The sequence below is a fragment of the Malaclemys terrapin genome, chromosome 5 (genome assembly GCF_027887155.1).
Source record: "Malaclemys terrapin pileata isolate rMalTer1 chromosome 5, rMalTer1.hap1, whole genome shotgun sequence".
NCBI lineage: Eukaryota > Metazoa > Chordata > Testudines > Emydidae > Malaclemys > Malaclemys terrapin.
This window is the reverse complement of record NC_071509.1, coordinates 120831763-120858391: the sequence shown is the minus strand read 5'-3', so window position 1 is coordinate 120858391 and position 26629 is coordinate 120831763. Positions and strand designations below refer to the sequence as shown.

At 44.2% G+C, this 26629-nt stretch overlaps 1 protein-coding gene across 9 annotated transcripts in view; it reads left to right on the top strand.

Moving 5' to 3' along the window:
* LOC128838332 (protein FAM13A-like) overlaps positions 1 to 26104 on the top strand; it is a 359314-nt gene extending 333210 nt beyond the window's left edge. For all 9 annotated transcript variants that reach the window (XM_054030435.1, XM_054030434.1, XM_054030433.1 and 6 more), the window contains 10 exons: positions 92 to 305; positions 1953 to 2091; positions 3098 to 3179; positions 3307 to 3527; positions 4768 to 4851; positions 8823 to 8918; positions 10612 to 10695; positions 16224 to 16420; positions 16712 to 16813; positions 19016 to 26104. In XM_054030435.1, coding sequence (XP_053886410.1) covers positions 92 to 305; positions 1953 to 2091; positions 3098 to 3179; positions 3307 to 3527; positions 4768 to 4851; positions 8823 to 8918; positions 10612 to 10695; positions 16224 to 16420; positions 16712 to 16813; positions 19016 to 19142 — 1346 coding nt within the window. In that variant the 3' untranslated portion in view covers positions 19143 to 26104. The remainder of the gene's footprint in view (positions 1 to 91; positions 306 to 1952; positions 2092 to 3097; positions 3180 to 3306; positions 3528 to 4767; positions 4852 to 8822; positions 8919 to 10611; positions 10696 to 16223; positions 16421 to 16711; positions 16814 to 19015) is intronic.
* Positions 26105 to 26629: the final 525 nt, after the last annotated feature.

The following is a 26629-nucleotide window of genomic DNA, read 5'->3' as shown; positions in this document are numbered from 1 at the left end:
AACTGGCCCATGTCTGTGGTGATCATTGAATGCATTTAGAATAAGGAAAATTAAAGCTCATTTTCATTGAGTGGTTTCAATTGATTTCCAGAGCCCGTCCCAGCTTTGTCCTCCAGGGAACGAGATGGCTTAGACTCCGACGAAGCTCACCTGTCCCCACAGGCCGGATGTCTAATTCGGCAGCTTCTGGATGAGGACAGCGATCCAATGCTGTCCCCTCGTTTCTATGCCTATGGGCAAAGCCAGCAGTACCTGGACGATACAGAAGTGCCTCCCTCCCCTCCTGACTCCCATTCATTCATGAGGTAGGTGGTGGTTTCACAGCGGCCATCTGAGCTGCTGGCTTTGCTCCCAGCGCTGCACAGTAGCAAAGGACTGCAGCGTAGTAATGAGCAGCATCTCGTTTAGCAAGATAATGCCATGTAACCCGCTGTGTGGGTGGGGCTGGTGATCCCCACCAACAGAAGCCTCCTCACTTGCTATTGCAATGATTTCTAGTGGTGGCTTCCCGGTTCGTGCCTGGGTACCCAGGATACTTCTGTCACAATAAGGAGGCCGTCGCATCTTGCTGCAGTGTGTCTGTCATTACAGAGAGGCAATACGATGCAGTGGGTGCCTGATAGGATTCCCAGCTCTGCCATTGACTCTCTGTGTTGCTTTGGAAAAGTCACTTAACTTTGTGTGCCCCAGGTTTCTTCATCTATGACATGGGAATAATGGTACTTACCCTCCTGTGTAAAAGGCTTTGAGGTCATCCTCTGATAAAAAGCACTTGAAGTGCTAATGAGGAAGAGGGGGTTGCCCAGGTAGTGGCGTGGTGAAAACTGTGTTGTGATATCCTACATACTGGTCAATACGTATTTTAAGGGATTTATAATTTGGCCGTAAAAACTTTCTCCCTGCTGAAATGTGGTCTGAGATCAGAGGTTTTTTTTAAATGGAAATAATTCGGACCTGGGAGTATGACAAATCTGGTGGAAATTCTGGCAAAGAATGGCAAAACAAATGTAGACACTCCCCCGCCCCCCTTTTTATACCAGTTCCACGTCATATATATGTATTTATATTTTTAAATTAAATCTGAACAATAGCACATCACAGGCTATGCATTTGGGCCCAAGTGTAGCTCATCCCAGGTGTTGTTACGCTTGTTTTAGCATGAGGGCTAAAGGTGGAGTAACTTGAACCACTCCAGAAGTACGAAATACCCTGGAAGTAGTGATGCAGGAGTGGCTCATCATTGACATTCAGGTGTTTTTATTCAGAGCTCCTGCTCTTTGGGAAATGTTTAAACTCTGGACAATGAATAATGGGGGTATATTCCTTCACCTCCCTCTCAGCCTCCCCAAACTCCCCTCCCTTGCAGGAAGCCTGGCTTCTGGAGGGAGGGCCAGTTACCAGTTCTCCATCACGTCTCTGGAGTTGGCCAGCTAATCTTCAGGTCTTGTACCTCATTTTAGAGAGCAAGTTGGTGGGCCTGCTTTCTCCTAAATTCCCTGCTTAGTTTCTTCTGAATCGCAGCAAACGGTCAACCTACTCACCCTCAATCTTCAATCACCTTCAATGCAAAGAGACTAACGCCCCATTTCTTGGTCTCGCTGCTCCTGGATGCTAGCCCTTTAACTATCAATTACATCACGCCTGAATTTGGCTTCATGATGTCCATGGGAGTTGAATGTACACCTCTACCCCGATATAACGCTGTCCTCGGGATCCAAAAAATCTTACCGCATTATAGGTGAAACTGCATTATATCGAACTTGCTTTGATCCGCCGAAGTGTGCAGCCCCCACCCACCTCCCAAGCACTGCTATATCCAAGTTCGTTTTATATCGGGTCGCGTTATATCGGGGTAGAGGTGTACTTACAATCAGGTGTAATTGACCCTCTGTGCATGCAGATGTACGCTGGCTGCTTGCATAGGATCTGACTGCATCCTGTGCTCCCTACAGGAGACGGAGTTCTTCTTTAGGATCTTGTGAAGATGACCGAGAGGATCTGACACCTGCACAGCTGACCCGGAGGATTCAGGGGCTTAAGAAGAAGATCAGGAAGTTTGAGGACAGATTTGAGGAGGAGAGGAAATACAGAGTAAGTTCTTCGCAAGTGAGCATATGTAAGCAAATGAATAGAGCCCAAGCTGACAAGGTCTTCAGGGGAGATTTTCAGATACAGCCCGAGTACCTGGAAACAGAGGGAGGTGGAGCTGCCACACAACCAACGGAAAGCACATATTCATGTGTTAGCACTGCCAAGTGAATTCCCTTCTAAAGCATTAGGTGCTGGGAGGGCATGCAGGAAGTAATCTAAGAAACTGTTAGGATTTTTATTACCTGTTTAGTAAATCTGCCCAAAGCTGGTAACTGTGTCAGAGAATGGCTAAGTTAAACCTCTTATTTATTGACCGTTGGGATGCACATCGTGTTTTAGTGAGGCTCTCACTCTGGGGAAAGCAGTAACTCCAGCGTACTCATGTACTCGGGAAGGATGGGGAATGCGCTCCTTGACTCTGGTTACTGCACCCTTGCAAATTGCAGCTGAGCAGCACATGTGAACTGTTCTCCAGTCACTGCTGATGTTTTCTTCTGATGCACAGGAAGCTTTCTAAGGGAGAATAGATTCACACACACCCACATTTGCTAGTGATTTAACTGGAAAAGGTTAGTTCTGAAACAGTCTTGTCTGTGTTAGGAAAAGCTGGCACCAGACAGGAAGAGCGCCCTCCTTCCTTGTTGGCAGCTGCTGCAGATGGCAGTGATGATTCAGTGTTTCTCCTTTACAATATAATAGCTGTACTTTCCACCTTCAGAGTGCTTTACACACATGAATTAACCCTTCCAGCGCCCTTGCATGAGAGTTGTTAGCCATGTTTTACAGAGGGAGAAACTGAGGCAGGAAGTTTTAAGAAAGTAGCCCCAAGCCACAGAGGGAGTTAGTAAATAGAGTTGTGATTGGAAAGCAGAAGTTCCTGGCTCCCTCTGCTATGGCCAAACCTCTGCTGTAGGCAGTAAACCTGTTTATACAGATCTCGGTTTGAGGTTCTCTCCCCGCTCTCTTCAGAATGATTTCACTGTGGATTTCTGTTCTCTTCCTCTAGCCTTCCCACAGTGACAAAGCAGCCAACCCAGAGGTGCTGAAATGGACAAATGAACTGGCAAAATTTCGGAAGCAGCTTAAAGGTGAGTAACTGGCAGGAGGAAAATGTCCTAGATTGACTTTGACCTATCTTGAAATGCTTCATGGATCTCTTATCCAGTAACTGAAAATATTCTGTTTTTCCATCCCCATCCCAAAAAATCCATCTAGAGTCAAAATTAAAGATATCGGAAGAGGATCTGGCTCCTGTGATGCGCCAGCGGAGCAACACACTCCCCAAGAGCTTCGGGTCACAGCTTGAGAAGGAAGATGACAAGAAGCAAGATCTGTCCGATAAAGCTGCAAAACCTGCGGTGGAGGTGACCTTAGACTCCATCCAGAAGAAGCTGCAAGAAAAACGAGCAGAGGCGAACCGGCCGGAGGACATTAAGGTACAGTGAATGCAGGTCAGGTTGGATGTCAGGACTTCAAATACAGTCCTGTAATGCACAGCTTTTAAAGTAGTTTTACTTTTCACTGGAGCACTGTAACATCAATTTTTGTCAAATAATCTTTAATTATGATACTACATTGGTCTTGCTTAGTCTTCCGTTCTCTTTCTCTCGTTTTTCTGTGGCATCTCTCACCAGAGGGTTGAAGTACGGAATTGATCATTTCGATTCTCAAAGAACTATCCACATTGAATTTCATAATGGATTTTGTTCTTTGCCTCTCCCAGGTTCCAAGAAGTGTTTGATGTGCTTTTGTTTCTGGGTTCCCCTTTCTCATGTTTGGGTTTCCCTATCTTCTGTTATGACGGGAAGGCTTAGGCAAATCACATGGGTCTTTTCGCACTTTCTGAAGATGGGCATGCTTTGGCTTAGTCTTATCTTTCCTGCTAGCTCATTCAAAGTTGATCACCCTTGTCTGAGGGCACTTTATCTCCACTCTTAAGAGTTTCATATCTGGCCCTGTTAGCTACATGGTTGTCTCTGAGGGTGATTTTCTCGGTCTGATGTAGCTAGTTTCTGAAATGCTGATAGCCTTGTACGTTAAGGCCTTGAGTTCTCTGACATGTCAACTAAGCAAAACCTTTTTCTGAAAAACAAAAATGTAATCCTTGACGACTGCTTTTTGAAAAGGTGCAGACAGAATTCTCTCATTGCTTCGGATTTGCAGGACAAAAAGCTGCAAGTTGAGAGATTTCAAAAGTGCTTGTTCTGTGGGGTACTACTGTAATATTGGGTGCAGTGATGGGACAAAAGAATGTCTGGGGTTTGATTCGAAGGACAAGTGTTTCATGAAAGACTTACACTGATATGTCCTCTTACATCAAAATAAATAATAAATGTTAACAATTATATAGCACTTTAAATTTTCAAAGCACGGTAAAAACTAATGAATCCCCTTGATGAACACACAAACCCTTACCCCTGAAATCTAAATGTCATTTAGCTGTAATTTGTTTCCATAACACATAACATGGGCCCCTTATGGTAACAGTTCCTTAAAGTGCATCACAGGATAAGGGATTCGGGGAAGTAGTGGCAAGTATTGCAATCTTTATTGCAAAATAATGTGGCTTATTCTTTCAAAGTACAGTATGAATGCAAATAAGGCTAAAGCTCAGTGTTCTCTGAGTGCAGAAATGTGACTTTTTTTCTCTTCCCCCTCCCTCCATCTTTTATATAGGACATGACTAGAGATGAGATAGCAGCTGAAAAAGTGGCTCTTCAGAAAGCACTCTTGTATTATGAAAGCATTCATGGAAGACCGGTACGTACAGCAGCACACATGTAAAATAGTTGCTTGAATTGTCTTCACCTGTCATAGTTAACCTCCCGCCACCTTATAAGTACACTAACACCCACACTGGTGGGGGGAAAGCGCAATGATTTTGTTAATCAGTCCCAGCCCCTTTACTCAGGGCAATCACTCATCTGGTGAGAAGTGCTTTTAGCCCTGTATTAACTGCTAAGTTTAGTGTCTATCAGAGCAACAGACTCTTAATTATGATTGGTATCCCTGAGCCTTGCCCTGGTAAAGGCTGGCTGGATGTAAAGGGAAACTCATTTGTGATATTAATAATATGAGAGAGAGTAAATTCATTTGTCACCTTTCTGAGACTGTTGTAACAGTTGTATAAACCGCTCATACCTCTGGTAAATGCTAAAGTTTTCTAGTTCCACTTCGCCTGCCTTCTGCTGCCAATGTATCCGAAGGTGCCAAGTTAGCAAATTCTCTCTCCCCTTCAGTGTGCTGATGCTTTGGAGTCCCTGATCCCTTCTTTTCCCTCATGTCTGAAATATTTGCTTCTCAGCCTGTTGTTGTAAAATTATTGACTTTAATTTCCCCCTCTCAACACCATCTCCATGGCTGCCCAAAGGCCACATGATTTTTACTGCCTGCACTCAGCCATCTAGGTAACAGACTTCTATTACTGTGTAAGGCACAGCAACAAACCATTCCAGGAAAGTGATTTGTCTTTCCTGTCTCCTCTCAGAGTCCGGATTCTGCTCTCACAGGGATGGTAAATCAAGGGTAATCCCCCAATGAAGTTAATGAATGTACATCCAGGTAAAACCAGTGTGAGGGCAGAATCTGGCCTGTTGTCATAATATATTTTTCTTCGTTTTTTATTAGCATAACTGCTTCTTAATTTTTTTAAATAAGCTACTTTTACAACCTAGCAAAACTGAACCTAGTAGGAAGGGAGGCTGCAGCAGACCAGCTTTCCTGTTTCCAGCTACTGGCATTGCTGCAGTGGAAAAGTACTGAGAGATCTAGGATAATGTGAACAGTTGGGCCACTTAATTTTTTTCTTTTTTTTAACTAAACAACAAAAATCGGTGGAGCTCAGATTTATTGTGTAACTGGGTCTGCACCGGTGTCAGATGAGCCTGCAGAGGTAGAGGCTGACCAGCTATAGTTAAACCAGAGAGTCTATTTTTGCAGAATTCCTGGAGCCACTCTAACGAAGCAAGAAATGGTCTGTTCTTCATTAGCTGCTGTTTGCCACATGGCGTGGGCCTGAAATTTCGACCAAAGGCTCCGTTATGCTACCTGCTTTTTCATAGAATCGTAAGATTGGAAGGGACCTCGAGAGGTCATGTAGTCCAGTCCCCTACACTCAGGGCGGGACTAAGTATTATCTAGACCATCCCTGGCAGGTGTTCAGCTAATCTCCTCTTACAAATCTCTTTTGAGCGAGATTCCACAACCTCCCTAAGCAATTTATTCCAGTGCTTAACCACCCTGACAGGAAGTTTTTCCTAATGTTCTACCTAAACTGCCTTTGCTGCAATTTAAGCCATTAATCCTCAGTGGTTAAGAAGAAAATTTTTTCTCCCTCCTCCATGTAACAACCTTTTATGTTCTTGAAAACTGTTATCATGTCCCTTCTGTCTTCTCTTTTCCAGACTGAACAAACCCAATTCGTTCAATCTTCCTTCATAGGTCATGTTTTCTAGACTTTTAATCATTTTTGTTGCTCTTCTCTGGATTTTCTCCAGTTTGTCCACATCTTTCCTGAAATGTGGCACCCAGAACTGGACACAATACTCTAGTTGAGGCCTAATCAGTGCAGAGTAGAATTACTTCTCATGTCTTGCTTACAACACTCCTGTTAATACATCCCAGAACTATGTTTGCTTTTTTTTTTTTTTTTTTTTTTTTTTTTTTTTTTTTTTTTTGCAACAGTGTTACACTGTTGACTTGTATTTAGCTTGTGATCCACTATAATGCCCAGATCCTTTTCGCAAGACTCCTTCCTAGGCAGTCATTTCCCATTTTGTATGTGTGCAACTGATTGTTCCTTCCGAAGTGGAGTACTTTATATTTGTCCTTATTGAATGTCATCTATTTACTTCAGACCATTTCTCCAGTTTGTGCAGATCATTTTGAATTTTAATCCTATCCTCCAAAGCACTTGCAACCCCTCCCAGCTTGGTATCAGCCACAAACGTTATAAGTGTACTCTCTATGCCATTATCTAAATCAATGATGAAAATATTCAGATATACAGATAGGGACCACACATCTTGAAGAACCTCTGGTGGCGGGTAAGGAGCTTCCATTTCCTCTGCGCACTTAGGGATTCTTTTTCCCAGTCCAAACCTTATATTTATTTTTATTTTCTTTACAAAACATGGGAGTTTATCCTCTTTGAAGTGGCATTAACTGACGGTTCGGTTCTTTGCCTCAACAGGCACCTTTTCATGTTGTTTCCTAACCCTTAAGGACAGCATGGTCCAACAGCAAAGCAGTGCCCGGGCATTCTACCCGTTTTCAGTCCCAACGTAGCCTAGGCAGGGAGGATATGATCCTGATTCACCACTGCATTACTCCGTTTTGTGCCCTCGTAACACCATTAAAACCATCTAGTTACAGACAATAGTTCACAGTTTACAAGGCAACGCTGACTGCACCAGCTGATAAATGTAATCACATCAGCATGAAACCCAATGAGGACCGTGGTGAACCTAGCCTTGCGAGTCCTGTAAATGGGTGGTGTATCTCTGGGCTCCGTACTGCTGGTTACATTCCTCCCTTCTATCCAAAACACCCAACCAACCCCCACAAAAACACCTTTAGAAGAAAAGAAACCTATCCTGAACAGAATCAACCTAAAACAAAACAGCAAAAAAGTAAATTAATAAAATCTAAAATATCCAAAGCGCACACCCTACCTACCCCAAGCAGAGTTTTTACACCAGGGACTTTTCTATTGCTATCAGTTTTACATGGAAGGTACTCAGATACTACAGTGGTGAGCAGCACTTTAAAATCCTAATGTAGGTAGATAGAAATGACATCACAATCAGTTAAAGGCCCTGCCCTCAAAGCCTTTTAATGTAAACTTAGAGCAAAGATACAATGGAAGAACAGATCTAGGATGTGGGTAAAGACACTGGTGAATAAAATGAAGAGGATAAACTATATGGTCGTGTGAAATATTCTACCTGCTGTTTTCCAACCTCATCCTCGATATATTAAAGATACAGAAACCCATTTAATCAAACGATTCTGTAGAAGTGTAGAGCTTCACTTTCTCATGCACCACTATTAGCTAGTGTAGGTTTAAGTCTCCCGTCTCCTCTCCTACATTCTCCCCAGTCATTGCAAGGGAGTTTTACTTCCTAGCTTTGTTCCAGAAGATGAGCTGGAGAGTAAAATGAGCAATTCTATGCTAACAACTTGCAGGCATCTTAGGGGAGAAAGTGCAGAGGCAGAGGAGAGGCATTGCAATGTCATTTTACCTAAGGTCTGTAGATCAGCATGCTTGGGGAGGGGCCTCCAAGGGAAGGCAGTCAGTCATCACAGCTCCTTTCCCTTGTTCCTAGGTCAAAATTATCACCCTGTTCTGGGATAGCAGACACAAGAATGTGGGTGTGAGCCCTGTGCTTTTGGCCATGAGTACAGAAGTGGCCACAGATGCAGACTGCCTAGTGTGTAGGGGTTTTTGTGATGAGGACAAATGAATACTAGTTTGAGCCTAAATGTCTTGCCCTCCGATTATCCACATTACAAAAGCACCACACAGCTGGAAGGTTGCCAAGGATTGGAAGAGCAGGGCTAAAGATACACTGGCAGGTCAGAGTGGCAAAGTTCATGCTATACTAATCTCAGGACCATCGCTGTTAGCACATCATTCTTGTGAACCCAGATAAATGAGGGTGCAGGAGCATACATTACAGACTAGAGTATCTGCTGCCAGACTTATGGTCCCATTCTTTCTTGCTTTTCAGGTAACAAAAAATGAGCGCCAGGTGATGAAGCCCTTGTATGACAGGTACCGCTTGGTCAAACAGATCCTCTCCAGGGCCAACACCATCCCTGTTATTGTGAGTACAGCACTTCTCTAGGGGGGATTGCTTTGGTTTGGTGAGGGAGCTTTTTTGGTGGGAGGAGGCCAGGAGAATCACACCTCTGCACAGTTACAGAGGCCCAACCTCCCTTGTCACCAAAGAACTGAGTATCTGAACGACTGCAAGTCAATGATACCACAGCAACTGGGACTAGTGAAGAGCTGGTCAAGGACTCCAGTGCCCATAGCTGGATGTTGAGCACTTTTCACCTTCTGGTGCTCCTCCTTCCATTGGGTTGCTGTTGACTTTTCATTACATGGTTTTTGGCTAAGGCCTCACCTCCTTTTTCCCTCAACATCATAGACTCAGTGTTGGTCACTTACATTGGCAGGAGTAGAGACTTGTGTCCTGCCCACACTGCTGAGGAGCTCAACTACACCAGCAGCCAGACTGCCCAGTTTGTCTGAAGGAGAGGACAGGACAGGCAGTCTCCCAGTCCTCAACGCTTACTAGCAGAATACACCAATGGCTGCTGCTTTCTAAGTTGATGCAAGGAGTGCTACCACTTCCACTGAGTCCCACACATCTGTCCTGCAGGGCCATTGTCATCAGCTCCATGTACACGCTTTTATCTTCAGTGACCCAAATTTGAAGCTACTTGTGTCCCACAAATGCCCTCGTCACTGGCCCTAAAATTATTGTACTATAAAACACATACGCACACTCATTTTGCCCTGCTGGTGAAAGTAAGCTGTTTTATATTGGTCTCTGCCTGCTCTTTGTTTCACGAATGATCCTTTGTCCTTTCTCTACTGCCAGGCCATGCTTGTGTCTTGGCAGCTGTTTTAACAGGGCGTCTGTTCAGAAGAACAGACCGGCGAAGTGTTACTCAGAGCAGTCAGACACACTGGCAAGCACTCTTTTCTGGGCATTCTCAGCATGTCCTGCTGTATTTAAAAAAAAAAACCAAAACTCCTGGAATCACTGTTGTGACTAGTCCTCTGTGTGAACTAGATACATAAGGCTAGCAAGTAGAAGGAAGCCATCCAACCCAGCAGCCACCTCTTGGCAGTTTAGAGCCAGCTTCTCCAAGGAGCTCAGTTCCCATTCAGGCACCAAAATGAAATGGCCAGAATTTCAAAAGTGCTCAGTCAGCCCCCAGCAGCTGCCATGGAGAACAATGGTGCATGTCTTTCCCCTTTCCCCACCTCTCTGAGAACAGTGGGAGCTCCTGGGGGCAGAGCACCTTTGCAAATCCAGCCACGTCAATTAGGTGCCTAAATGGGAACTGAGTTATTGAAAGTCTGGCCTCGGTTGTGAGTGCTGAGCACTTTCGAAAATTGGCCCAGTGGAGTTTTTAAGAGCATACAACGTAGCTGCAGAGAGCCACATGTTGTCTTTATACATCTATGGGGTTGCTTTTGTTGTTGTTTTTTCTTCTTAAAGCATTTATTTTCCCACTCATGCACAGCTGGCCTTTCCATTCATAGTGTTGTGTTTGCACGCACTTGGAACTGATGTCCATTGCTAAGCAGCGACTTGAAAAAAAAACAAAACCTTTCTCTGCTTCAAGGTTTTCGCCAGAAGTTTTTTCTTTCTAAGAAGCAGAGTTTTCTTACGATGGTCTGGATGAGCTAAAAGAGTTATGGAGATGAGAGGAGAGCAAGAGAACAGGTGGTGGAGGAGAAAGGGGTTCACAATGTAACCTACTTGTTAACACCTGTCACAGGGTTCCCCCTCCAGCAAGCGGAGAAGCCCTTTGCTGCAGCCAATTATCGAGGGTGAAACAGCTTCCTTCTTCAAGGAGATAAAGGTGAAGACCTCCAGCTGCTAACTAATTGCTCAGTCTGCATCAGTTTCCCCTTCCCGCCAATGACAGAGATTGATTGCTTTTTTTTTTCATTAGTATTGATTCTTTGCAGTGTCTCAAAAAAATAATAATCAGTAGCTGCTTAAGCCTAGCCAGTTTTGAACAAATCCCTCCTTTATGTTACTGCAGATCAGCCTACAAAATTTCCTTGGCTTTGTGTTTTTCCTCTCCACACATATTTTACTTTGTAAAAACTTCACGATTATTGGTTGCACCTCTGCTTTCTTTTGCTTTTGAATATTCCTCACCAGCTTTTTGCTGTTCTTTTTCTCACACCAAAGCTCTGAGGCTTTTATGCCACACCACGGCTGGGTTGGGCTTTCCCAGAACACGAATAGGTTATAGGCTAGCACACACGTATAGCTTATGGAAATTTACCCACATCTGTTCACCTCCTGGCTGTGTTCAGTTCTTATTTTACCCTTTGAAACGACACTTCTAGAAGCAGAGTAAGTACAGCTTAGTTACGTTAGTGAATATTTGATCTGGTTTGTTTGCTTGGATTTTTTTTCACTCTGTGCTGCCATGGGTTGGTATTTCCCAGTGTTAAGAACTGATGTGAAAACATTGGGCCAGATTCATTACTGCCTAACTGCATGTGCCTTAAATAGTTAACGCACTAGGGATTAATGTGGTCCATATTACTTTTGTCCAAGGAAGTCCAATCACCAGCACCAAGGGGCTTAGCATATGACACAATTAGCTGCATGCTTTTTATTGCCATCACAGTATGAACAAGAGAAAACTGCTGCAACGCATTCCGATGTCATGCCCATTTGTCTGTTAACCATCTCAAACTGGGTAATATTGCAGATACCATGAACTAAAGATTAATTATAATTATTTCTGGCTAAATATTAATTGCATATATGAAGTACATGTTAATTAAGATGAAGCTACAATATCATACGTGTTAAGTGGCTGTGTGTTTACATAGCTGCTTATCCCTTAGTGACTTGTTTAGTATTTAATAGATAATTGCTGAACCAAGCCTGAATTAAGAGCCATATTCTTTTAAAGTGTCCTCTAATTTTGCACCACCAACTTTGCGCTGCGATTTCTTCCCAACTCAGGGTGTGATTGCAATATGTGTAGACATACCCAAGCTAGATTTAATCCAGCTAACGTCAGTACCAGCAGTAGTGAAGTTGTGCTATCTGCCCAAGGGTGTGTCTACACTTAACACACTCCAGCGGCAGAGCTGGGTCGCAGTCGCACTTCAGTGTAGACCATACCTACGCCGATGGGAGGGCTTCTCCTATTGGTATAGATAGTCCACCTCCCTGAGAGGCCATAGCCAGGTCAATTCATTGGAAAGTTTGTTCACTAGGAAAACTGATGCACTATAGTATTGGGTTTAAAATTGTGTATTTGTAATTGTGTGTTTTAGAATGTTTTAAGGTGCTGGGAGCTCCAAATAGATGCCCGCAAAGGTGAAAAAATAACTACAAATAAATGGATTGCAGATGCAAATAGTCACATGCAGTTACAGTCTGATTGGCTGCAGAAGTGAATTGACTGTAGGGACAAAATTCAAGGCCAGGTCGAGGCCCATTTAAAATCATGCTCCTACGTGTCTGTGTGACGAACTGGGCCTGTTCTCACTGTGGTCTGTGAATGCTGACAGGGGAGTGTGGCTGGGATAGTCTGCATTGGAGGATGGGAGACTGCCCGAGGGCGCATACCTGAGTGTGTAACATGAGAACCCAGGAAGGGGTTGAAGGCCAGGTGACTCCTTAGCCCGGGAAACTGAACAAAGGCTGTGGGAGGGGTCGCTGAAGGAGGGTGTGGGAAGCAGGCTGGAGAGATGGCTGGGAGGCAGAGATGGCTCTGACCTCCCAAGGGGGGCTGGGCTGGGATGCCCTGGGACCCCAAGATGGACCTAACTGAGGGGGTCCCTGTTGTCTGTGCCTGCAAGACCTGTCTTGGACTGTATTCCTGTCATCCAAATAAACCTTCTGCTTTACTGGCTGGCTGAGAGTCACGGTGAATCGCGGGAAGAGGGGTGCAGGGCCCTGAGTCCCCCAAGACTCCGTGACAGTCTGTCAGGCATTTCCAGTTGAATTCTCATTTAAAGAGCCTTCTGATTCGCTCCCTTCAGTTCAAGGAGCTGAAATCTTTGCGGATAATCTGTGACTATAAATTGTAATCTGAGGCACTAATGCCCCGAACAAGTGACAATTCTGTGCTTTGTCTGATGGTGTCTCATCATCCATCTGGTTCTAGTTGGCAAAATCTTGTTAGCATGTTTTTGAATTGCACTTCTCCTTGGCAGCTGTGACAGCCAGTGCAGTGCAGTTAGAAATGGAACAAGCCACTTGTTGACTTATAATATCCACAGCCCTCTGGAGGGAGAGGGGCCCGAAGTAATCCGTTTTAAAATTTCTCTCCCTATGGCAAAGGAGAGTAGCAAATCTGAGCAGGCGCTGTTGTCACCTTCTGTGTTCTTCATTGCTTTTATCATAGCACTTACGGCTAGTGTGCACAGCACCCTGTACCTGAATGCAAAAACCCACGCGCTGCTCTCTGAATTAGCCAGCAGGATGAGGTGTGAGAACAGTACACAACCGAAGGCACTGGCAGTCATTCTTCCTTGGCCTAAGTTTTATAACTGGCAGTGAAGCTGTGTCATAGTCTGTCTCTAGAAAAGCTTTAAAATCTAATCATCAAGAAGAAATCACGTTATCTTTTACCTGTTCCCTGCTGTTTTCCTTCAGATGTTTTCAGGTTTCTGTTTTTATTGAGTTTCTCCCTTGCTAACCAGTGAGTGCTCCATCTGTCATAATTCTCAGTCTGTGGCTTCAGATTACATTTCCCTGGGAAAGGCCACTGGCCTCGTAAACACAAGACTACGGGCCAAATGCAGACCTGGTAGACACTTGGCCATTTACACGTCATTGACCTCAGTGGGTTCCGACCTGAGTACACAAGCTTTGAATCTGGATCTGTTGCTTCCTTACTGAATGAAGCAGAAGGAGATCTAGGTTTGAAAGGGAGAAAGATCTTATAGAAACAGTTGAAATATTAGCAAAGGGAATGCAGGAAAAACGGCAAAGAAAGTTGCTCTTTTTGGCCCCAATTCAGCAGTGTGTTTTAGCCTATATCGTTTCCTTCAAGACTTCATTGGGACTGCTCAGGCGCTCATTAAAGCTAGAGGTGTGCGTCAGTACCTTGCTGAACCAGGCGTGTATCAGTCCCTGTTTCAAATATTTCTTCCCTATCCTATTATTTATTTCTTTTATCTCATTCACTGTCTCATTCCCTTGCAACCTATATTATGGCATACAACTGGCTTACAGCGATTTAGCTTGATGTGAGAGGAGGACAGGGCCCAATTGTTTAGAAGCCAGAACAAGGACTGAATAAATAACTCAATTCTAGAACAGGTTCCTCATTTGGGAGCTCCAGGGAGTGAGTGTGTAGTTGGGTGTGCAGAGCCCTTCACATTGTGTAGCCATAAACAAAGGGAGCTTTCACTTAGCCAGGCCCCCCAGTGCTCTCGCTAAAGTGCTCTTGCTAAAGTATTTCAACTTTTTAATGTTTAGCATTGTATTTTCCCAGACAACAAACAATCCATCTGGGGACAGAACTGGTAACAGATCAAGTCAGCAACAACTGCGTTTCTCTCTCTCTCACTCACTCATAATTTAGGGTTACCATATTTCAACAAGCAAAAAAGAGGACGGGAGGAGCCCCGCCCCTGCCCCTCCCACTTCCCGCCCCCCCAGAACCCCCAACCCTCCCCCCGTTCCTTGTCCCCTGACTGCCCCCTCCTGGGACTCCACTCCCTATCTAAGCCTCCTTGCCTCTTGTCCCCTGACTGCCCCAACCCTTATCCACACCCCCACCCCCAGACAGACCCCTGGGACTCCCACGCCCCATCCAACCACTCCCCACCCCCTGACAGCCCCCCCCAGAACTCCCAACCCATCTAAACCCCTCTGCTCCCTGTCCCCTGACTGCTCCGATCCCTCTCCACACTCCTGCCCCCTGACAGCCCCCCCAGAACTCCCAACCCATTTAAACCCCTCTGCTCCCTGTCCCCTGACTGCTCCGATCCCTCTCCCCACTCCTGCCCCCTGACAGCTCCCCCCCAGAACTCCCAGCCCCCTACCCCCCGCTCCTTGTCCCCTGACTACCCCCTCCTGGGACCCCTGCTCCTAACTGCCCTCCAGAACCCCACCCCCTACCTAAGACTCCCTGTTCCTTGTCCCCTAACTGCCCCCTCCTAAGACCCCCCCCCCCAACTGCCCCCCAGGACCCTACCCCCTACCTGTACCCTGACTGCCCAAAACTTTCTCCACTCCCCTCCAAAACCTCCCCCCGTTTCTTGACTGCCCCCTCCAGAACCTCCCTGTCCCTTCTCCTGCCCCCCCTTACCCTGCTGCTCAGAACAGGGTGTTGGGCTCTGTGCCAGCCGGACACATGGCTGAGCTCCCCTGCACAACACAAAACCCGGTCCCTGGCCCTGCACAGTGTTGCCGGAGCGGGCTGCAGGAGGAGGAGCTGCCGGCCGGCTCAGAATGCAGGGAGGGGGAGGTGGGAGGAGGAAGCTGTTCCGGAGTCCAGCCCGGGACTTTCCTGCAGCCCTCCCAGCCGCTCGCTCTGCCGGGGGAGGGGGAAATCCCGGACATTGTGAGTGCTTTACAAATTCCCCCCGGACGCTATTTTTAGCACACAAAAGGAGGACATGTCCGGGTAAATCCGGACGAATGGTAACCCTACATAATTGAATCCTGGGCTGAGTTCAGTGTTATAGTTTAATCAAGGTAGACAGTCTAATTCTTGAACTCCTCCATTGGACTGAAATATCACAAACCTTCCCGTTGTACTCCTTGTTACAACACAAATCAGTCCTTTAGCTCTCTTGTTCTGACAGGTTCCTTGCTGTGTTCTATCCTCACCATATGTCAAAGTTATCGGCAACATGCCAAGTGCTATAGAGCCTTTGCGAGGCATCCACCACAGGAGAGGTTTCATGCAAATTAATGTGGCAGCTTGTGGATTTGTCACAACTAAATTACTGATGGGCTTAGGTGTGGAGGATACAGAGAGAAGACACTGCCACCATTGAGACATTGTGTCCAATGGTTGTTAAGTTTGGAAGTACTTGTAGCTTAATCAAGAATGCTGAAAACAAATTAACAAAAAATAGCAGGCTGCCAAGAATTCTGATTTTTCTTCATCATGGTGATTCTACCACACTTTGTCTCGCTAACAAAGCTGAATTTGTGGTGGTGGTGGTTTCTACTAATAATGGGTTGGAGCTCTGTGTGTGTGGGGGAGGGGGGTTACTACTGATATTTTAGTGCACTGTAAATCTTAGCGCAATTAAGGTGCTGTCTCTGTCTGTCGACCTCTTTCCATATCTGTAGCCCAGTGCTTGTGGTGAAAGAATGTAATATGCGGGTTGTGTCTGCAGAGAGAAGTAGTAACTTCTTGTTATGGGGGCACTGTCTCTCTTTCTGTAGGAGGAAGAGGAGGGTTCCGACGAGGACAGCACCGTGAAACCAGATTTCACAGTCATCCTGAAACCAGATCTCAGCGTGCGGAGTTTCCTGGATCAACTAGAAGATGAGGCTGATGGCTTCATTTCTCCAGTGGATGATAAGATGCCTTCAAAGAGCAGCCAGGACATGGGGCTTTCTACCCTCCATGCTGCTTCTATGTATGTCAGGTTTCTTGCACTATACCAAGTGTGGGCCTGGATGCAGCAAACCACAGCATATGCTTCAATCTCATTTAAGCCAGAGGGACCTTAGCACATGGTTAAAGTTAAACACATGCTTAGTTGTTTTGCTGATCAGTGATGGGACTGTTCACACTCTTAAACTTAAGAGTCGTGTCAATTTGTTAGGGAGTGTTTGTAGGATTGGCTAAATATATTTTGGTAGAATTACTATATCATTCCCGTTTTAATTTTCTATGTAATTTTTATATCTATAATTTAACCCTACAGGCCAGAACTCTTAGAGCAGCTCCAAGAAGTCAGGGAAGAGAAAAAACGGATCAGAAAAAAATTGAGAGAATTTGAAGATAATTTTTTCCGACAAAATGGAAGGTATTTCACTTCTAATTCATCCATCTATTGCTATAACTACTGCCAGTAATACTTACTGAGAGCAAAAGGCTCTGAAAATAGAAAGTGCCCTATGTACGCTGCCAAATTAGTCCTCACTTTGTTATCCTCAGTTTGTTGATAGGGAAGCTGGGATACAGAGCATCTGTTCCAAAGTCTGTTGAAGTCACTAGGGGTATGTCTATACTACCCGCCGGATCGGCGGGCAGCGATCGATCCAGTGGGGGTTGATTTATTGTGTCTAGTCTAGACGTGATAAATGGACCCCAAGGACTCTCACATCAATTCCTGTACTCCACCAGCGCGAGAGGCGCAGGCGGAGTCAATGGGGGAGTGGCAGCGGTCGACTCACTGCAATGAAGACACCGCGGTGAGTAGATCAAAGTTCGTCGACTTCAGCTACGTTATTCACGTAGCTGAAGTTGCGTAACTTAGATCGACTCCCTTAAACACACATACGCCCCAGTATAGACCAGGCCTGAGAGTCTTCCTGTTAATTCTGTGAGACACAGCCCATTGAGGTTAAGCGTAAAAATTTCAAAAGCACCTAAATCCCATGAGGAGTTAGGCTCCTAAGGGACCTTGGGGCTTTTGAAAATTTTGTCCTAACACAGCAATGGAGCCAAGATGAAAACTCAAGTGTCCCAAGCTCCCTCTCCTGTGCTCAGAGCAGTAAATCACATAAACCATAAGATAAAATCTAGAACCAACTCCTGGACTGACTCCTAGGAATGTAATTCTTTGGGACAGAATAATAATGTCTGAAGGGACACTATAGAAATGTATCTGTCTATCCCTCCTCCCATCTGTGGGTCTATGAAAACAGTACTTTGGTACTTAATGGGTAATTCATGGAGTAAATTAATGTTAAATAGCAGCACAGTAAAACAATGCAACAAGAAGTGTAATCATCTCTCAAAAAGAAATGTGAAACTCAGTAGTTAAATGCATATGATTTCTTGTAACATATTGTGTATATGAAGAGTCTATTCCATAATGAGAAATAACATGCTACTTCCTAGACTTTAGAGATTCTGGATACTGAATATATGTGCTCTAAGGGGAAAGATGGTCCTACAGTGAACATAAGGCTAGGCCCACTTTGGGGAGGGGCTCAACTAGGCTGACCAGACAGCAAGTGTGAAAAATCGGGACGGGGTGGGAGATAATAGGAGCCTATATAAGAAAAAGCCTCAAATATCGGGACTGTCCCTATAAAATCAGGACATCAGGTCACCCTAGGCTCAGCTGACATCATAAACCCTACGAGCCGAATTTTCTCCTTGTACGAGCATGGTTCCCATTGGCCTCAGTATAAACCAAATGCAGCTGAGTGGAGAATTTGGCCATAAGCATGTAGCTCGAGCGCTCGCTCTGTGAACAGCATCAGAGCTCAGAAAGTGAATGCAGCTAGGAATTCACTTCAGGTGCATCGGCTGCTGGTGTGTGTGTGTGTGTGTGTATATATATACACTTGCACATGGACATATATCTATGTAGCATGTGAGCTGATGATATCCATGTGATAAATTCATCCATTTATGCACCTTTGACAACCTCACCAGCCCTTTTGTCCCCTGGCTCAGCACTCACAGACTTTTTCTAACATGCTGAATCTCCGTGCGGCTTCAAAAAGGACCCGGGGTTAACCTGCAACAAAAAATTTCCTCCTTTCTATAGTCGCAGAAGTTTCTGCCCAAAATCCCGGATCCCGGAATGGGCAGTGTTCAGTCTTGCTCCACTGACAGACGTATGATCTGATATCTCATGACCCTCCAGAACTAGAAATGAAAGCTTTTATACCTCTGGAACGGGGTACCCACTCATAATAGCTTCTGTTATAACCAGGGAGAGCCTTTCAATGGAACAGGAAGCTATCATAAGCTGAGCACTGTTTGAGGTCCGGGGGGGGGGGATAGTATAACTGGCTCTGATACAAGGATGTCAATATGTTTTGACTCTAGAATAGTATCAGGATCACTTTCAGCTTTGACACAGAAATATCCTGAGTTTCACCCCCCATTATTAAGTTAGGTTGTGCACCTTTTTTTCCTTTTGTAGCTAACTAAAAATGACATGCATCATTTTTCTCTGCAGATGACAAGTAACGGAGGGAGAGGGGGAATAGCTGGGGAAGTAATGTCCTGCCAGAAAATTCTCACATCTCCTCCTTGTTTCTGTTAGAAATGTCCAGAAAGAAGATCGTACTCCCATGGCTGAAGAATACAATGAATACAAGCAGATTAAGGCAAAGCTGAGGTTGCTGGAGGTGCTGATCAGTAAAAGAGATATTAGTTCCAAGAGTATGTAATGAAGCTGATCGACTTCGCAGAGAGGCTAAGAAGAGATCAAGACAACCAGATGAATGCATGAAGGGTGCAGCAAGAGCCCGACAATGAGGGGCTTAGCAGCTCCCCAAGAACTGAAAGGCCATTTTTAGAGGTGGGAGGTGGAGGAAGGGTGGCTTACATCACTCTCTGCACTTGCTGTAGTCCATTGTGCCACCAGGCCAGTCACCTAGACTGGGGTTGCCAGCAAGAGAGAGGTGATGCTACGCTCAGAGACTGCGCCGAAAGGGTCCTTAGCTTTGATTCGCTTACCAATTCTGTCATGTTTAGAATATCAGAGTCAGATTACGTTTTTCCAGAGAATCATACTGAGAAGCTGACTGCTCTGAATAGTGATGAATTGTCCAAAAACGTCCTCTTCTTTCCCAACCGAGTGCCCAGTCCAATGGAACGTGACACACGGTTCCTGCTGTCGGGAAGTCCTGAGGCTGTTCTCTCTTAGCTACAGTGACAGTGAGCTCAGGCTCTCATCTTGCCTGTAGGTTTGGTGTTTGGGAATTTGGCCTTTTCAGTTACCCCATTGAGTGCTGGAGAATTGCTATTAATCAACGTCCTGCCTACGGCGTTGGACTTCAGTGTGACTTTTCCTAGTGTTTGATTTTCTTACACCTGTTTTCTAGCTGTCACTTCTGCTTAGGTAGCTGGTAGCCGCCTCTGATCAGAAAAGCACTGTCAAAGGAAATTCAGCAATACGCTTAGTTGCCGGGTCGTCTTAGCTGGCATTTTGAATTGCGACACTGGGACTGCGATTGGGCATTTGGATCAGAGTGGAGGTTCTGATGGCAGCAGTCAGAATCCTATTGGATTTTAATAGCTGAGATGTTCTATTGAAATAACGCGCTGCTCTGTCACTACAGCTCTCCCAGTTCAGGTATCTGGTAAGCAGACTGAAGATCTGTCCACATCAGCATAGACAGACCACCAATCTTTCAGTGTCTAATATTGACATTAAAGACTGAGCTGGACAGTCCATACACATATAGTGCACACACCCTAAACTTTGTTCTTTTGTGCACCTAAACGGTAAGACCACATGGATTGTAGCACCACGTGTGAATGGCAGAGATGGGGATACAGAACACAGTGAACTCATGGTCTTTTCTTTCTGATGATAAGTGCAAATATAAACACTTTGGAGGAGAGGGGATGCTTCAGGAAATGGGAAACTTTGAGCCAGATTCTGCCCTTGGAAGTGTGTAAGTCTGAGGTCAAAAGTTGGAACTTAACACACTCAAATCAACATGAACAATTTTCAGAAAGGAAAACTTTGTTGTGAATGAATTATAGACAGGTATTTTAGACGCTCATGTTAGACGTTTGCTATTTTGAAGGGAAATGAGCTAAAAAAAGTGGAAGGCTCTTATTTCTGTCGTGCTGAGCCATCGGGCTCCATTATTTCCTTGCGTCACCCTCAAGAGCTTCAATGTGCAGCTTCACACAGCCCAGGGAGAGCCCCCTACTTGGAACTAAGGCAGTGGATATTGAGTGCAGGGATTGCAATTGTACTTGGCCCTTGTGTAGGTCAGACGAGGGGGTGGGAAGCCTGCCTGTGCCCTACCCCATGCTTACATACCAGGACAGTCTGGCTCCAAGATACGTGGCAGTTCATGCTCCCTAAGTGCATTTCCCCCATGTTGCTATGTTATGTTGATTCTTGCCACAATAGATACAGAATATCTACAGCATGTTTCAATAGCTTCTGTATCTCAAAACTTACAAAAAAGAAATGTGTCTCTCTCTTCCCCATCCATGAACCCTGGCAAGGTTCTCTAGAACTGTCAGGCATCAGACAGTGCCCGTGAGAAAGTAGTACATTAAAGATAAGCCAGCCAGTTGGTAAGAGGTAGTATAAGTTGAGTCTTTTCTTTTGCTAGTCACCAAATTCATTGACCTTTTCCAGATGGTTCTTCATCGATCACAGAATTATCCCCTCCACCTAGAAGAAATAACAGAAGTAGGAGAGACTGAAACCTATATTTAAAAAGGTAGCCTTTGTTTTTGGGTGCGCAGCCTAGGGCCTGATTTTCAAAGGTGTTGAGCACCCACAGCTTCCATTGACCTGGGAGTTGTAGGCACTCAGCACCTCTGAGAACCAGACCCCAGAGGTGTCTGTACCTGGGCACACACATGCAGAGGCTACTTTTGAAAATGTGGGCTGGATTGGCTGACTGCAGTCCTCTTTCCCTTCTGCATGCAGGATGTCTGAGTATTCCAGCAAATAATAGTGGTGCCGTTGTCCTCCAAACCAGCTTTATGCCAGTTGAAAGGGTGCATGGGAGGATTGGGTATTTTGGGCATAACTGTTTAATATGACAGTGATGTTTAGTTGCAGAAATGGTAGGACAAAAATGGCTGCTGGATTCCTCAGAAGTCAGTATTGCTGGTTGCCTTTTGTACGGGTAGGCCCCAGTTAAGTGAAGCACTGAAACCCATGCTTCACTTTAGCCATGTGTCAAGTCCTATTGAAATAAACGCATGCTCAAAGTCAAGCCTGTGGGTGGTGTTTTTGTAAGTAGAGATGGACTTAAGCACAAACGTAAATACTTTGCTGAATCAGGGCCTTATCTCCTCAATACCTAAATTACAGTGGCTGTGATTACCTAGCCATCAGTGTCCATAGCCTTCATGCAAAACTCCAGAAGTCACAAAGACTACATTTTGTTGTTAAAAGCCTGCTTGACCTGTCTACTGATAATTACAGTAACTGTTTTTGTTGCCCTGACAATTCTTGACCAACAGTATATAGCAAAATATTTTGTTTTTAAATCAATAAGACTGTAGGGTTTTCTGACTGCCTAGCTGCTGCTGTTTTCATGGCACATTGCTATGATTTCAAGTATTTTATATAAATTATAAGTATAATGATGCACTTTAGAGAGATTATATTTTTAAAGTTTGAAAGCTAATAACAAAACCTATATAGCCAAAATTGTACTCTAAAAATCCTTGTCTAGCTCTCTGTTGTTAAAAAGCTGTTCTTTAAACAAAAACATAAAATGAATAGCACCAGTTGAGCTTAATTCCATGAAGTCTCTGTATCTCAGCAAACTGATCAAGTTTGGTAGAATTTACTGCAATTCACAAAATAGCTATTCAGGTACTGATCAATCCCTGCCACCTCCAAAAAATAGTCATGCAAAAATCAAATCATTGCTGTAATTTTTTTCATTTCAGTTTTCCTTTGTTATTTCACTTACTTTAGGCCCTTGAGTGTATAACCCAATTTATGTTGCTGTTTACATGAGAACGTTTGAATGCAAGTGAGAGTGCTTTTTATAGGGGGGAAGTGCTGTACAAGTATCTGCTTCAAATAAAATGAGTTAAGCTGTTGGAATAAGACAAAATATACTTCCATGGCAATAGAACTTGTAGTGTGTTCTCTGGTGGCATTATGGCCTGTTTGGTAACTGGCTTCGCATGGCTTAGAATGATACAGGCACGTGTCTTTTTTGTTTTTTCAGGAATGCGTGGTTGTGTATTACCGAATGTTAACATCATAAATGACTGAGGTTTATTTAATGATGATGATGATAAACAGGGTATAAATATAATGATAAAACTAAAAGAGTTAAAGATGGCAAAAGCTTGTAATTTTCACAGGTAGCATTTGCTTTTATTCTGTTTACTTTGGAGTAAACACTCAATTAATAGATGTTTATATTAAATATGGTGTAATTAAAGCATCTTTTCTCTTGATTATTCTGTTAGGATTCAGTTTTTATTACATGTATGTGCAAAAATTCGTAAGTGCCATCAAGTCATGGTAAAAGCCCTTGTGCCTGAGAGGGAAAAGCATAGATTAGTGACATCTCAACAAGACTTCCATTTAGGGGGATGTTTGCAATATGGTAATTCTGACACACTGGAAACAGAACAGAAATAGAAGCTTGCTTGCTGTCCAGTAGTATAACGTGGATAAATCCAATGAGAGTAAGATCTCACAGTTGATGCCTGGTTCTGTACAGATCTCATGTCTAGGTTGTAATGGAAGTAGTTGGTTAGAAGTCAGAGAGGGCTTTATTTGCAGCCTTGGTGTAATATTGTTTAGGTACGGTGTTTGTTAAATTTTCAAAGGCTCTTAGTGCAGCAGTTCACATGCTGCGCACTTGTAGCATGGATTTTGTCAAACACTAATGCTTTGCAGGCAGTATGCAAAGTTGTACTGTTGACTTATTCACATTTTCCGTGCCCCAGGGAACTCACTACGAGGACCCACAGCAACATCTGGGTTTCTTATTGATGTGGGAGAGAAATTGGGTTAGAGGCCAGTGATTGCGGGAGAGTGGAGTGTGTGCACCCTTGTTCATTTTAGAGAGGAAAGTAACTTTGCAATTCTGGAATTGGTGCCATTTGCAGTAGTTATCTTTAGCTATGCCTTTGTGCTAGTTTGGGGGATCACTGCACATGGTTAACAGCTGCTGCCTGTTTGCAGCTGCTAATGTTGTTAATGTCCCTCATTTTTTGTATATTTCAGAAAGTAAGAAGCGCTTTGCTACAGTGGATACATTTAAAAAGTGCTGTCTAGTTGTTGAGAGATTACTGGCTGTAGCAATAGTCTGTACCTCGGATCATTGTTAGAACTGGCAATATCTGCAGAACAAGAAGGAACCTTTTAAGTGCATCGACTGTATGCCCACTTCCTGCCAAAATCCTTGCAGTGCAGTTAAATGTATAACCTTGACTGGTTCTTCTTGCTTTTCCCCACAGGGAGTCATTGGGTTATTGAAATGCCTGTGCTATGTTGGGACCTGATCCTGCTGCCACTAGAGTCCACAGCAACCTACCTGTTGACTCGCACAGGAACAGGCCCTTAGTGTAGTGCCAGTTGGAAAAGGGGTGTGGACTCTGGAGTTACAGAACATAGTGCAATATGTGAGACCTGTCTGACTCTCAACCTCGCCTGCACGGTGACATACACATGAGTCTGACATGCTGGTCCTGAGCAGCCTTAATCCAACTCTCACCGTTCTGGAAAGTGGTTTCTTTTCTTATTTGCCTGTAAGTGTCTGCGTGGGGAAGGGATTTACACATGGGAAATGTGATGACGTTCTAAATCCTTCCAGTTAACGTGGGCAGTGAGGAGAGCAGAGGAGACATTTCTGTGAGTGTATTTTATGCAAATACTCAGACAATCTGCAAGTCTCTTTATTGGTAGGCAAAGGGGGAGGTACTTAGAGCCTTTTTTTTTTTTTTTTTTTTTTTTAAGTCCTGTTAGTGCATTTAGGGTGGGTTTCTCAAAGCAGCCTAAGGGAGGTAGGCACCCAGCTCCCTCTGGAAGTCATCTAACTTCCTTTGGCAGTATTGAAAGTTCCACCCTTTATACTCAACTGCACGATGGAGTTCTAGGATCCAGGATTTTAAAGGGACATGACCAGGCTAAAAAAAAAAAAAAATTGACCCTTCAAACCCCTAATATTGGGGTAATTTTTTTAAAGTTCATTTCGACCAGTTTCCATCTGAATGTAAACATGCCTAGGGTAGTGTCTGCAAACAGCATTGCAGCTGTGTGCTAGTGCGTGCAAACCAGAATGTGAGACGGAGGGCTGTGTTTGTTAACGTCCCTGCTGAGTGAAAGTAAACACACCGCATAATGGGTGAAAAGATTTGTTGCAATTTCGCTCCGTCTCAATCTCTAATGTATTATTAATAATCAGCCTAGTTAAAATATATGGAGTGAAATCCTGACTCCACTGAAGTTAATGGGAGTTTTGCCATTGACTGCAGCAGGACGGGGTTTTCACCCACTGTGTTTAACCTGACAGTGTCCCTTTAAATTTCTCTTTTAGGAAACAGGGAGAAAAACTATGCAGAACTAACAGTTTATATATTTCTTCTTCCCCCATCAAAAAGAATGGAGCTGTAATTGTCAGTTAGGCCAACCAAAAATACTTTTACCCTCTGCTGTGAACACTGATGGAAAATGCAAGGTAACCCATAGCAGATTGAAGTGAAAATGTAGGGGAAGTATGCACCGCATTATATTCATTTTTCCAAATGTTGCAGACTGTTACATTTGGAGGGCAAATCAGATAGACTGGAACGTGGTTTCGCCAGAATGACCTCTGACCTCTTTTCTCTCATACCCTATTTCTACATGCTTTTATTGAAAGGTACTAAAAACAAAAAAGGATGAGGAAAGGCCGCATTCTTTTGAGGCAAATAGATTTCTGCCCATGGAAACCATAATTTGCAGTGTATAATGCCTCTTTATTTTTGGACATGAGATTGGTGAGTCCTCTACCAGTTACCTTATTAGCTTTATCCATGAAGGAACCATATGCTGTGCTAGCCTTACACTTTGATGTATCGTTGAAGTATCTTGTTGTCCTTGGCAAAAAGAATTGTAAAAGTTCTTGGCCTTGTACATCTAGAGGATCTGCACGTCCAAGCTATTCATGATGGCATGCGGGGCATCAAACTCTGTCCAACCTGTATATTATCTGTTCTGTATGACACAGGGTATTTAATGCTTGCTACAACTTGTATGTTCAGAGTATTCGTTGTGCCTACTTGTGCCTCTCTGTAGACATCTGCATGCATTGGTGTAAACCATCTTCTATTATGTGTATATGTATATACATAGAGAGGTATATATTTACACAAATGTGTGTGTGTGTGTGTGTATACAATTTGATTTTGGAGTTCAGAAGCCAGAAGAGAAATGGCTGGAGAAATCACTTTTGCAGACTTCATTCTCTGTATGAAAGCAACTCCATAACCGGCTCATGCAAATGACATATTTAACAAATAATGCAATCGTAGCCAGTGTGGGCCCAGTTCTATGTTTACATGATTTATGTAAGCAAAATTAATTTGAATCTACAGTGTCTTTTTTAATGTAAACTGATTGACAATGTTATGTGTACATTTTTGTACATGATTGTATTTTGTATGAAACAAAGGAAATAAAACTATTTTGACTGCAGGCCTCTAGCAATCCTTGCTGCTGCATGAACTGATGACAAAAGGGACTGGTGCAACAATCGTCAGACTCAGTTACCCTAATGAGGGATCTGGCTGACGAAGATTAGGGGTGAGGAGAGGAAAAAGCAGCTGCACCCATCTCCAGGGATAGAATACGATATCGTTCTGAGATGAGGGCCTTGCTGTGTTAAGTCCTGAACTAGGGGAGCTAGCAAACCGCCCTGCTAGTCCCAGACACTTGGCACAGATCACCATGGCCGGAAATAAATGTTAGGTATATCCTGCCTTGGGAATTTTTGCTGATTTGGTAAAATAAATGTGGGCCATTTAAAGGCAAAATGTTTGCCCTGCAAGAGTATTTTTCTGAGCTTTAGGCTCTCTCACCTGCAGCAGGGATGATTTAGCAATATCTAGAGAGAAGTGTGCACCCCACGAGAGGTGGGGAAATCACCCCACCTGCCTTTGAATTTGGTGACAAAACGTTTACCAGAGCCCCCCTTCAGCCCATCTCCTGCCCCTCTGATAT